The 12,117-nt window shown below is 40.2% G+C and overlaps 1 protein-coding gene across 1 annotated transcript; it reads right to left on the bottom strand.

The window, feature by feature from the left end:
* Positions 1 to 5,327: 5,327 nt before the first annotated feature.
* Positions 5,328 to 10,147, bottom strand: LOC147881035 (short-chain dehydrogenase TIC 32 B, chloroplastic-like). The gene is made up of 8 exons (XM_087402196.1): positions 10,027 to 10,147; positions 9,509 to 9,740; positions 9,159 to 9,238; positions 8,742 to 8,898; positions 6,270 to 6,348; positions 6,050 to 6,137; positions 5,901 to 5,947; positions 5,328 to 5,576 (listed from the first exon to the last, which is right to left on the bottom strand). Exons 1-8 carry the CDS (start codon positions 10,145 to 10,147, stop codon positions 5,328 to 5,330), a joined length of 1,053 nt encoding a protein of 350 aa, XP_087258322.1.
* Positions 10,148 to 12,117: the final 1,970 nt, after the last annotated feature.

Here is a 12,117-nt window from a genome sequence, read left to right as displayed (position 1 = left end):
CGGTGCATATAGATGTGCTCGCTATTTTGCTCATCTATCAAGTGTGTCTATAGTTGCTTTGTCTTGCTATGATATATTAATATAAAATCTTAGCAAAAGTATATCGAGCTCATTTTTTTAGTTTCACAATATTGATACTTGTAGTACACTTTTATAAAGTTTCCTTTCAATCTTGAAGGAAAAAATGCAAATCCTAGTGACACTTTACATTTTTTTGCATGAAAGTTTCAAATCCTGGTGAATATTTCAAACATTTATTTTTTTTAGGGCATACAAACTTTCAACACCAATGTAAAACTTTAGCTTCTTAACGAAACTAACATGAAAAAATCACCCCTGCACCACATCCACTCTCTCCTCCATTATTTTCTTCTTCTCCACTCTAGGAGCATCATCCTCTACATCGATGTCATCATACTTATGAGGATAATTCATGAGGATATTCTTCCACCATATCACGCTCTCAACCAAGATGATCCAGATTATGAGGATGAGGATGAGAGTATAGATGACTCTCACTCCCCTCTAGTGATGTTGATGCGGGCTCTCTTGGCAATGAGGATGATTCACAGACTCATAGTTTAGAGGCATCAAATGGATTTAAGGAGGTCCCATGATCCATCTAGCCTCATGGGATCACCATCATATGGCACTATAGTTATTTCATTGTATGCATTTGATTTCCATCTCGATTTTGTCCATGAGAGGGTCCTTCATGTTAACTATGTTTTTCCTATTCTCATGTTGATGTCGATACATGTTTTGCAACATATTGTATCTCTTTTATTTTTATTCATATTTTCTTGTAATGGCAAATACCCCATGCCCGATTTGCTGAGGATGGGAAATGGTTAAACTATGGGTTAGTTGTACATGGATATGGACATCTTCTCCTTAGATGATTTTATCTTGTACACATTTGAGGCCATGGTGGAGACCCATGTGCATACGTCTTAGTTGAGGCCCATGTGCCCATGTCCTTGGTTTTTCATGTGCCCTATCAACTCCCCAAGTATAAGACCAAGATTGTAATAGTCGGAGGAAGCAACCTTGATACGGCAGTGGAGGGTTCCATTAAGGATTATTCCATTAATGTGTGAGCAAGTGAAAGAAACCCTCTTCTTGGAGCTCAAGTCTAGTGTTGTGAGGAAGATTGCTAAGGCTTGAGGACTTGAGGGGCTTGGTTGGTGACAGTGAGGGAGTGTAGGTGTGTGCTTTTGACTCCCTTGCGGGGTTCACTACTAAGAAACCTATGTATCACATGCGTTCAAGGGGTGTTTAAATAACCCGTCAACTAAAAAATTTCCCCCAATACTTATGAACTTAATTATTTTTTTCTAAAGTTGAATTAAAAACCCTCTCCTGTTATTGTAATCTTGTTAAAATTTTCCAAAAAGTTGAATTAAAATATCCCTCCTTTTGAAGGCATGTGGTACACTGAAATTTTGTAAGGTGAACTCCCCGACTATGCACCAAATTAAATAAGCGTGAGTTGTGTTTTATTCTATGATATTGATTGTGTGTTCACTTATCCATGATTGTGTGTTCGCTCGCTCGTGACATACTATTGCTGAGAGGACCCCCTCTCTCCTTTGTCCCCCAATACTTATGAACTTAGTGATTTTTTTTTAAAGTTGAATTAACAACCCTCTCTTGTTATTGTAATCTTGTTAAAATTTTCTAAAAAGTTGAATTAAAATACCCCTCCTTTTGAAGGCATGTAGTACACTGAAATTTTGTAAGGTGAACTCCCTGACTATGCACCAAATAAGCGTGAGTTTTGTTTTATTCTATGATATTGATTGTGTGTTCACTTACCCATGATTGTGTGTTCGCTCGCTTGTGACATACTATTGCTGAGAGGACCCCCTCTCTCCTTTGTGTCTCTTGATACTCATCATCAAGAGACTTATAAGCTAGACTACACAGATCAAGTATGGCTATGTGAAGAGAGAATCTCCTTGTTACTAGAAGCTTTTGTCCCATCCCTATGATGGAACAACAGTAAGGGATCAACAAATGAACAAAAGAGAGTAGTCTATTCAAAAGAGGAGAGGCCCTTATAAGGGCAATTGATACATTTTACAATGCATGTGTCCTAAAGGAGAGCATCTCGAGATCCACAAATTACTCCATTGATCTCTGAATCAAGCCCATGAATCTCTCCATCACACCTAATAGAACTTTCTACCACCTAACCACACTAACCACCATGTGGTGACACATAAACCTTGTACCCCTTGGTACACCCATTTACATCAATTTGTCCTTCATTCCCTCCCACAAATTGATGACCTCATCCCTCAGCATTAGTACATGGGATGCTCCATGGCTTGCCCACCATCATGTGGCAACACACATGGCCCCAACCTATGACTCTCACTCCTAGGACTCTTGGTTTACAACTGGGAGGTAAATAATGACTATGTATGGAGATCCCCATGAGTCCAACAAGGTAAAAACCTCAAACAAAAGACTAACAATCATTTAAGGATGAACTATCCATGGCAGAGAACCATTATTGACCTCACACACAAACAACTTAGAAGACATATGGGTCATCACCCTTGTTAAGATTGACTTGGGTGGTGAAAGCAGTGAGAGCTTTGACATCCTCTGGTTCTTCTTCTTCCTCTTGCTCTACTTCTTCCACAAGGTTTGATGAACATTTCTTCTTTGCATAGTACTCTTTCTCAAAATGTCTAGGTTTTCCACAAAAGTTGCACTTCATCTTGCTCTTGCTGGTGTATCCTTTGAAGTCGTTTTTGGCCAAATACGCCCCATGTTCTTTGTAGTCATTCCTCCATTTGATTTTCCTTTCCTATTCCAAGAGGAATGCCTCAATTTACACCAAACTAATCTTTGATATATTGGTGAGAGTAGTAAAAATGGTGCCATATTCTTCAGTTAGGCTTTTGAGTAAGGTAGCAATTACAATATCATCATCAAGATTAAACTTGATGCTAGCTAACTGAGTCAGTATGCTCTTCATGTAGTTTAAATGTGAAGAGATGGATTCTCCTCTATCCAATTTCAGATTAAAGAATTTGATCAGCAAGCTACTAAACTTGGAACACTTCCCTTGTACTCCAAAGACAAGCTCAAGATGACTCCATGCAGCATGAGCAGTCTCACAGCCATCAATGTGGTGGATAAAAAAATCACTCAATCCAAGAGTAACTATGGCTAGTGCCTTTTCATCCTTAGGGAGCCATAAAGCTTCTCCTTCCATAGTGGTTGGTTTCTTTTCTTTTCCATTAGCCACATTCCAGATCCCCTTTTTCATGAGAATAAATTTCAATTTGGTCTACCAAGTATGAAAACCCTCTCCCTTGAACATATCTATCTTGGTCTTGGAGGCGATAGGGAAGGTCTTACCACTAATGTGGCAGTGTCTAGTCCCTTACAAAGATAGCATTCAATTCGAAATATATCATAAATGCATCATGAGCTTTCCAAAAACTGTCAAATTCAGGACAATGCTCCAAAGGTGAAGCTGAAAAATGCTTTAGATCACTTCAAATAAGCAAACATTCAAAAGCCCAAAGATTACTAACATAATAATGAAACTTTCTAGCACTTAACCATGTTCAATGGTTCACAGTAGAAGCAAAGATCACTGTTACCCCCAAATTGAACAGTTTGAAGTTGGAGGCCTCAATTGGAGACTTCAAGAGCAAAAAAAAAAGGGCTTTCTGGTGGAATGGAAGCCCTTACTGTGGAGAGTGTCCACAATGAAGAAGAGGTGCATTTTCATGCGACATTGTCTGTGGGAGTGTTGTTAATTTTGACTGGTTTTTTTGCCTTTCCTCCTCATATACTGGACCATTGTGGCTCAGACTTCATCAATAGCTAGCTCATAAGATCGCCCAACCTTCCCTAAGAGGGTTTTGCAAATGGTTGAGTCTACAGGCAAAATTATGCGAAACTTCAATGACTAGAAAGCGTGTTGGCACGAATAAACGATGCAATCATCTGTTAATTCCTCCTAGCCAAGGATTTGCCCCAACACAAGAAAGCTTGGGCTCAGAGGGTGTGGGAAATAGCTCAGAGATAGAGAAGAACAAGTGTAAGCAAAATCTATGAGAAGAGAATAAAGGAAAGCTTCATTTGGGGAAGATGATGACATGGCACTCAAGCTCTGATATGACATGATGGAACAATAGCAAGGGATCAACAAATGAAGCAAAGAGAGTAGTTTATTCAAGGGAGGAGAGGCTCTTGTCAGGGCAACTGATACAATGCATGTGCCCCAAAGGAGAGCATTCCCAGATCCACAAATTACTCCACTGATCTCTCAATCCAACCCATGAATCTCTCAATCACACCTAATAGAACCTTCTACCACATAACCTGGTCACACTAAGCACCATGTGGAGACACACAAACTCACACAAACCTTGTACCCCTTGGTACACCCCATTACATCAATTTGTCCTTCACCCTATCCACAAAGGGCTACTCCATGGATTCATAAGATAGTAGAATTGATACCACTATGTTAAAAAAAACGGTCAAGGCCTTATGCATCTCAAAGTAGGAAAAAGAAGCAAAACGCCCATTTATAGCCATGTAGTAGACATTTGCTACAATTACAAACTAGAATGGGAAAATTAAGTAAGAATTCATGACATGGGTCATAGCATGGATTCACCATTAAGCAACGTGAACTCTCAATAACGTGACACATTTATTTATTGATGCAACATGCAATCTTTTGGTATTATGTGGCTTTAGATAGCATTTATACATAGTATATTGTAAGAATGCACTGGTAGTGCATAGGGATGCAAAGGCAATAAGCCATGGTGAGGGGAGGTTTGCAAATGTGAGAAGTCCAAAACATGCAAAAAGAGAGCTAGACCACTCTCTTACGGCAAAAAGTGAAAACATTTTAGTGTATTTCATAAACAAGATTGTACAAGTATGCATAGCCACTCCCTCCTAGTATAGGGATAAAACAAGCACTTTTGCATTTAAAGAAGAAACAAACTGTTTTTAAAGAGCGTTGGGTTATTTAAAAGCAATTATAAAGATGATCTCCATAAACAACTTAATTAATTTCTTTTAAAAGTACCACAAAGGAGTTTCAATCCTTCACTATAGCAGTATCTCGAATGAGGTAGTGCTAACAAGAGAGATATAGAATGAAGATGAGGGGAAAGAGGGAGTGATGCTGGCAAAAAAAAGCAATAATGAAAAGCTTTATTAGAAGACAATATCTTCATTTGAGATGGATTTTTAGAAAAATGCTTCAATAATCTTGTTTTAGTGGTCATGCGCATGGAAAAATAAAGTTTCTCTTCTGCTCTTCCCATGTAATATTTCTACGTAGGAATTGTGGAAGAAGCATGCTTTAGTAATTCATTATTCAGTCGATTACTCATGAGATGTCTGCCAGTACTGCACCACTCCCTTGCAGTGATCATCTTCTCGCTGTATCGCCACAGCTCACGAGCCTGTTGCTCATCGTTGGCGCACGAAGAGCATTCAGCTTCGTTGCAGTCCACGAAATATTTTCCGGACATTCCTTTGACGTTGGGATGCGTCGCAACGTAGCACACGGTTGCTGCACCCTGAACCAAGAACATTTACATTGTGAAGAGCTAGCTAGTATCAATACTTGAAGATCAAACGATACAATGAGCCGCGACGTTGTTAGATTCCATAAGATTGATTAGAAAATGGCAGACAGGGTCCAATTGCAACACTACCAGTTGGCCGATCATATTTCTGATTTTGGTTCTCGCATCGAACACAGGGAGAGATGAGTTGCTAATCTGGGGAGTCTTTTTCATGAAAATGTTTTGATTTGGGTTCTCGGACCGAAACAGAATGCTTTAGCGACTAGCGAGTACAAGGAGATATAGAGGAAGAAGTGAAGTCGATGAAATATAAACCTGGGGAATCGTTTTCATGAAAATGGACGCGACACTGAAGATAGCGTCTGCAAAATAGACAGCAAACGTAATGCTCAAGATCGATCAAGACCTATTGAGCAAGAAATACAGTTATTCGATTATGACGGCTTCCGCATGATTGCACGTACCTGTAACCAAGCCTCCACGATCACGAGTGATGTTTGTCTTCACAATGCCCGGATGCAGGGAGTTGGCGGTAACGCAGCCGCCAGCCTCCTGAGTCAGGAAGGGAAGTCAGGCAAGCTTTGTTAGATCCGTTCAGCGGTGCTAAAATATCTCTCTCTCTCTCTCCCCGCATGCGGGTCACTCTCTTTAGCACGAAAGACAATGGTATAAAGCAAATCAGACCTTTAGCCTTTTGGCAAGCTCTTTGGCATGAAGAATGTTCGCAAGCTTTGACTGCGCATAATTGATACTCTCCACAAAACTGGATTCAGCTCCGTAGAAACAAAAGCAAAAGTAGATCAGGTTTCGAGACTGATGAAAAACCTTCTTAAGCAAATTGGAGGTGGTGCACAAAATTTGAACTTGCTACGCTTTAAGAGACACGCTATCTCTGGCAGACTCACGTTGAATCAACGTTGGCAAGCTAGAAGGACGTTGCCGTGAGCGTGTTACGACTCTCTTCGAGTCCCTTTCTTGGAGTGAAGAGAGTCGACAAATCTACACTAAGGTTTTTTTATTACGCTGATTTAAGACCTTAGTGGGAGACGTATATAAAAGCTGAGGTGTCCAATAAGAAAAGCAACGCACCTCCATACATCGAACTTTATGAGTATCCACTGAATACACAGTTGCCCATATGGGCCTTCTAATAGAGCATTGATCTTTCTTATAAAAGATCATGCATTTGTCCTTGTCTTTAGGTTCAGAGAATCTAGACAATGCCTTTCCCATCACCCCACATATCAAGAAAATCTCGTCTTATGGTATGGAGCACATCATAGATCAAAGTGGCTTAGCAATCGCACTAATTTCATGTAAGACAACCTTGAAGTGTAAATTCTACACTCAATGATGTGATTGAAACTTGTTCCAAAGCTCGTAGTCAACGGTATGTTTATGAATTAGCTATCATTGTGTGGTTTACATATCAATTCTATGCTTAGGACGTGATCATAGCATATAACTTTTCAACATTTTACAAAGCACTATGTGAGTGATTAAACTTCTCATTCAGAAAAAGTTTCCAAGAGACATATTATAATGGAAGATTACATGTGGAGATCAATATAGACAATATAGCTAATGAATTAATTATTATTTTTTGAATTTGTTATATTGATGTGGCCATATAGATCTACGCGTGACCATTGAATATTTCGTGCAAAACATAAAGAGCTAATTTGACAGCTCCAATGGTACGAAATATCATGCAAAGATAACTGCCTATCAATATGCACATCAATGAGTGCTTAAAAGTCAATTGAATATAAAAGAACCTCGCTCACACCTTAGGCTTATAGGGTTCTAAAAATGATCAAGTAGCTCACTTATTGTCATTAAAAGAGACAAGGCTTGTTTTGAATAGATCACCTAGGTTTAGCTAATTAAGCATTGATGGGCAAGGTCTACCTCCCTTCTCTTAGCCTTTAAAAATCTGTAATATTTCTCATTATGAAGAGTGGAGACACTCTTAGTTTCTTTATATGAAGGTTTGATGGAAATAAATGTCATTTTTACCTTCTCATTTTAAGAAGGTAAAAATAGTATAATTTGTAAAATATAGTTTGATAAAATGTCATTAAAAGATATGCATTTGGATTATTTACAAAGCCTCGTAGCCTTACGCTTTATAGTTAAATCAATACTTAGATTTAAGTCTCAGAACTTCCTAGCTCATTTAAAAGCAACATGTGTATTGATGGGAGCTTGATCATAAACAAATAGCTCTATTGTGTAATCAACCATGCCTCTATGGTGAATCATTTTGTGATACAATAATAAACCATAAGACATTTGAAATGATTACAAAGCCTCATTCTTCTCTCATTCTACTCTACTTCATAGGTACGGCACATAGCCTAGCTTAAAGTCTATCATATGGCTATAGTATAAAAGTAACATCTTTCTTAACGATAAGTAAATAGATCAAATGCTTTCGTACCATGAGCTCCTTCAATAATTTTGTGCATTTTTTAGCTGCTAGGAAACTACATTGGATTTTTTAGCTCTTGGAAAAGTAGAGTGCATTTAAACTTACATGTTTGCCTCATAGGATCTCTTACAAGGTCATCACCTTGGGTTGGTTGTTACTTGCCTTGGATTGGATTAAAATAATAACTGCCATGTTTGCATGAGTTTGCCTCTAAGGTTGCCACATTTTATCAATTATTGTAGACTCCAAGATGCTTGCTCTTAAGTGATCATTACGTCAAGTCTAGAGTGAAGTCACTAATTAAACAAGTGTGGTTGTCATTCATGCTAAATGCTAAGATTTGCCTCATAATATTAGGCGTGGCTAAGTAGGTAGCTTTCTTCATTACTGTAGAGGGAATTTGTTGGGAAACAATGTGGCCCTCCCAAGAGGTTTGATCAACCTTATGGATGTGTTCAGGTCAAGGAGCTCATCCCCATCTACATGTAACTTGATGATGTGAGCACTTAAGATAGATCTCATGCAAGGTTGCGATGCTTTCTTAGGATGATGGGCCATCCACTTTGAACAACAATTCGTTAGGGTAACAAGTTCCATTATCTATAGCTTTTGGCTTGCCTTTTCTCTAGCTTATGCATTTTAGCTGAAAAAACAACATATTTTAAACCCATCAAGTGAAAGGATAGACTTTTTTCTAGGCTAGAAAGAATTCGTTAGATTACCTCTCTTCGTCGTTGAGCTTGTGAAAGGGTATGCCTGCACTCTTGCGTACCCACGTGTGTACACACGATGCTACGTTCACTATTCTGCCTTCCACCCCACTTTCCTTGGCAGTCTCCAACATCTTCTCGAGGAGTAGACTCGTCAACATAAAGTGACCTGCATCACAATACCACCCACAAACCAAATCAATGCATGCCAACTTCATCTGTATTTGCAACTACTGTCTCCTTATCTCCCCCCGTTCCCTATGTACAACAGAATCGCGTTTCATTTGAAGGAGGCAACTACTGTCTCCTTATCTCCCCCCGTTCCCTATGTACAACAGAATCGCGTTTCATTTGAAGGAGGACCTATTATCAATCGACCCAATAGATGCAGAGGAATCTATCATTGAGCTCAGATGCACTAACAATCACCTAAGTGATTCGTCGCAAACGTCATCTCGAAGCCATCTCCAGAAGTCCTGAACGTCTTGCAACATACGCCTGCATTATTGCTGTAGATTTACAGAGCAGACCCGCGTTAATATACACATTCCATACAGAGCGCGATAGAACTTCCGTTGTGTACTGCGATACTCTATGCGGCACTAAGTATACAACCATCCTCTTAGGGAATATATGAGAATACCTCTTTCAATTAATTTAAAAAAAAAAAAAAAGTATACAACCATCCTGTTACGAAATCTTCACTTTCAAGCACGAGAGAGGATTTTGAAAACCGTATATGAGTAAATGTATTAACGGTGGACTTACAGAATACGTACATTAGGATATTCAAAGGCCGCTGAAGACTTAGGAATTGGGCAGCAAAGGATCGGACCGATACAAGGGAACTAAGATCTAGTTCCAGGATAATAATCCTGGCACCAGGGTTTTCCTTCACAATTCTACTTTTCAGCGCCTCGGCTGCTTTGCGATTTCTTGCAGGTATCACAACTTCAGCGCCTCGATTTGCAAGGACTCTCGTAGTCTCTTCTCCAAGGCCGGAAGTAGCTCCTGGACATCAGTCAGTGATGTAAAACGATCTGCTGTATTGCCAAGCAGTCCTTGACGAGTGATCACTAGTAACAATATATAAAAGCAGACCTGCGCCAAGGAGGCGAGTTACGAATTAACGTGGTTAATTTCGGACAAGAGTATCGTCAAGCAGAAGATTCGGGAAGTAAGGAACACACAAAACGCGCGACTAGCACGTGGGATGCAGATCATATGGAAGCGGCCTATTATCCGACTGGATGATTTCATTGAGAGTTGCCGAGGCAGAGAAGGCCTGGAAGAGTACCTGTGACAATGGCGGTAAGATGAGAGACGGAAAGCCCAGCAGTGACCTCCTCTGCCGTGGACTTGGAACCGAAGCCGCTAGGGCCCAACGCACCCGTCAGATATTTCATCAATAAGCCCATAGTTACACGCTGAGCTCGCTTTGGTTTGAACTAACGTTTGTGTGGTAGGAAAAGCTAGTTCCTGCTGTAACGAACTTCTAAAGCTTACAGTGCTAAGTGGACGGATGCAACATATACAAAACTTTCCGCTTCCAGCACAAATGATCTGAGACTCATTAGGTCCCCCTGTGATCCCTTTTATGGTTGCCTCTCCATGCAGTCGGTCACGATAAGAGGGCCGGGTCGCCGCAATTGCCCAATCCAGACTTGCCCGACTCCCGAGTTGGACGGACGCACCGTGTCTATCACAGACCGAGTTGGCGCATCGGGGTGGAGACCCGTGCTCTGAAAAAGAGAACCTCAGCTTAATATCTCAAAATTGCTATGCAGGATGCGGCCGCTTCTTAGCAAAAACACATGGACTAAAAGGAACCAAGTCCATACCTATCACCAATTCACGCTAAAAAAGGCAGAGATATGTTGGAACAGGAATATGTTCAAAGGAGATACTAGAATTTAGAAAGGTATATTTGCCCATCTTGCTGTCAATAAGAACATTGCTAGTTAATTAACATTTCAAAGGAACCTTGCAAAGGAGCATTACTGGGAAAGTTTACTGTTGAAAGGTACTTTCATTTTTGAAAAGAAGTTTTGAAAGGTAAGAGTAGGAAGTGTGTAAGCCTACAATTTTCTGTTGTCCAGACTCGAGAACACTGGTGGTAGCTGAATAGCTTGACAAAATGTTAGCTATGGCTTTCAGCGTCTAGCACGGAAACCGTGCTTATGGAAACAGGCAATTCTCCTTTGTCGGCGGCACCACGGTCCAGAACAAAGCATGCAAATGATGTAATGTAATGATCAGTATCGTGCAGGACCGCCGCCTGCAGGCTGCAGGTAGCAGCATGCCGTTCAGAAATTCAAAGCTATACGTGTAGGGTAGGGTCGTGCCTGATGCAGGAGTCGCAATCTGTCATTACCACCTCCGAAAGGAACTTCCCGCAGGTCACAAACACGGCGGTGCTGGAGTGTGGACGGCCAATTTTATATCCGTGAATTCGTGAATCGGTGAACTTTTGACGATTTTCTGATCAAGAAAACATGTTCGCAGCGGCGGCATCAACCGAAGGATCTGCAGCATAATGATATACTAGGCGGATATATGATCGTTGTGGATGGTTGTGACGCGATGCAATTATTGGAAGGGGTTGCCGATCGAGGTTTTTACAAACATGCAAGTTACTTATTCCTACTGAACGGAGCGATGGTGGGAACTGGGTTTGGAATGAAGGTGAATTAGACGTGCTGCAAGTTATGTGCTTGCAAGTAGCAAGCGTGAAAACCATGCCTGAAAGGAGCCAGAGTTTGAAGTTTTGAAGAGTGGTATGACTGAAAGTCGAGTGACTAAGATTTTAGTGAGATATTGTTCGATCAGGAATGAGAAATGCATTGCGGCAACAAATTTACGGATTGATGAGCAGCACTACAATCACGAGTACTGATTCGAGTCCCAAAACCTCATCAACTTAAAGAGATGGCGCGTGCACTTGATGCAAGGGTACTCCGATCGAAACAAAACAAGCTGAATTTTATTCACCATGCCTGCTAGGCCTAACGTGGTTGAAGTGTAGCGTATACACATACAAATGGAATAGTCAGACCAATTTACAAAGTTTGTGCCAAATTTTTGTGAGTTTGAGTTGTTTTTTTTTTGAGAAGTGAGTTTGAGTTGTAAATATGGTCCGATGTTGATCCGTAAGTAGTTGTTGGTTCGTTAATCATGCATGAATTGTGTGAGTATTAACAGTTTTTTTGTTTTGATTTGGTGGTTAATAATTTGAAGTCTCCCACAATGTATGTTATCTTTTTGTGATTTATATGTTTACAAACTTTTGTTAAGGTCTCTAGAAGTATCGTTGTTTTTGTTTTGGGTGGTTTGTAAACATTCACGATTATCTTGTGTCATGCTTGTTTGTGTGATGGTTAATAAAAGA

This window comes from Dipteris shenzhenensis, chromosome 31 (assembly GCF_047967505.1).
Source record: "Dipteris shenzhenensis isolate YYH24624 ecotype China chromosome 31, Dip_SZ_1.0, whole genome shotgun sequence".
NCBI lineage: Eukaryota > Viridiplantae > Streptophyta > Polypodiopsida > Gleicheniales > Dipteridaceae > Dipteris > Dipteris shenzhenensis.
Note: the sequence above shows the minus strand (reverse complement) of the source record. Positions and strands in the feature narration are given on the sequence as shown.

Bases quoted from the DNA above. Each gene is read 5' to 3' on its own strand.
- LOC147881035 (XM_087402196.1), bottom strand. From the start codon at position 10,147: ATGGGCTTATTGATGAAATATCTGACGGGTGCGTTGGGCCCTAGCGGC. The intron at 8,899-9,158 runs GTGATTGTTAGT...ATTGTGATGCAG, and splicing joins GTTTGCGACGAATCACTTAG to GTCACTTTATGTTGACGAGT. The intron at 6,349-8,741 runs GTAATCTAACGA...AGCTGAATCCAG, and splicing joins AAGCTCAACGACGAAGAGAG to TTTTGTGGAGAGTATCAATT.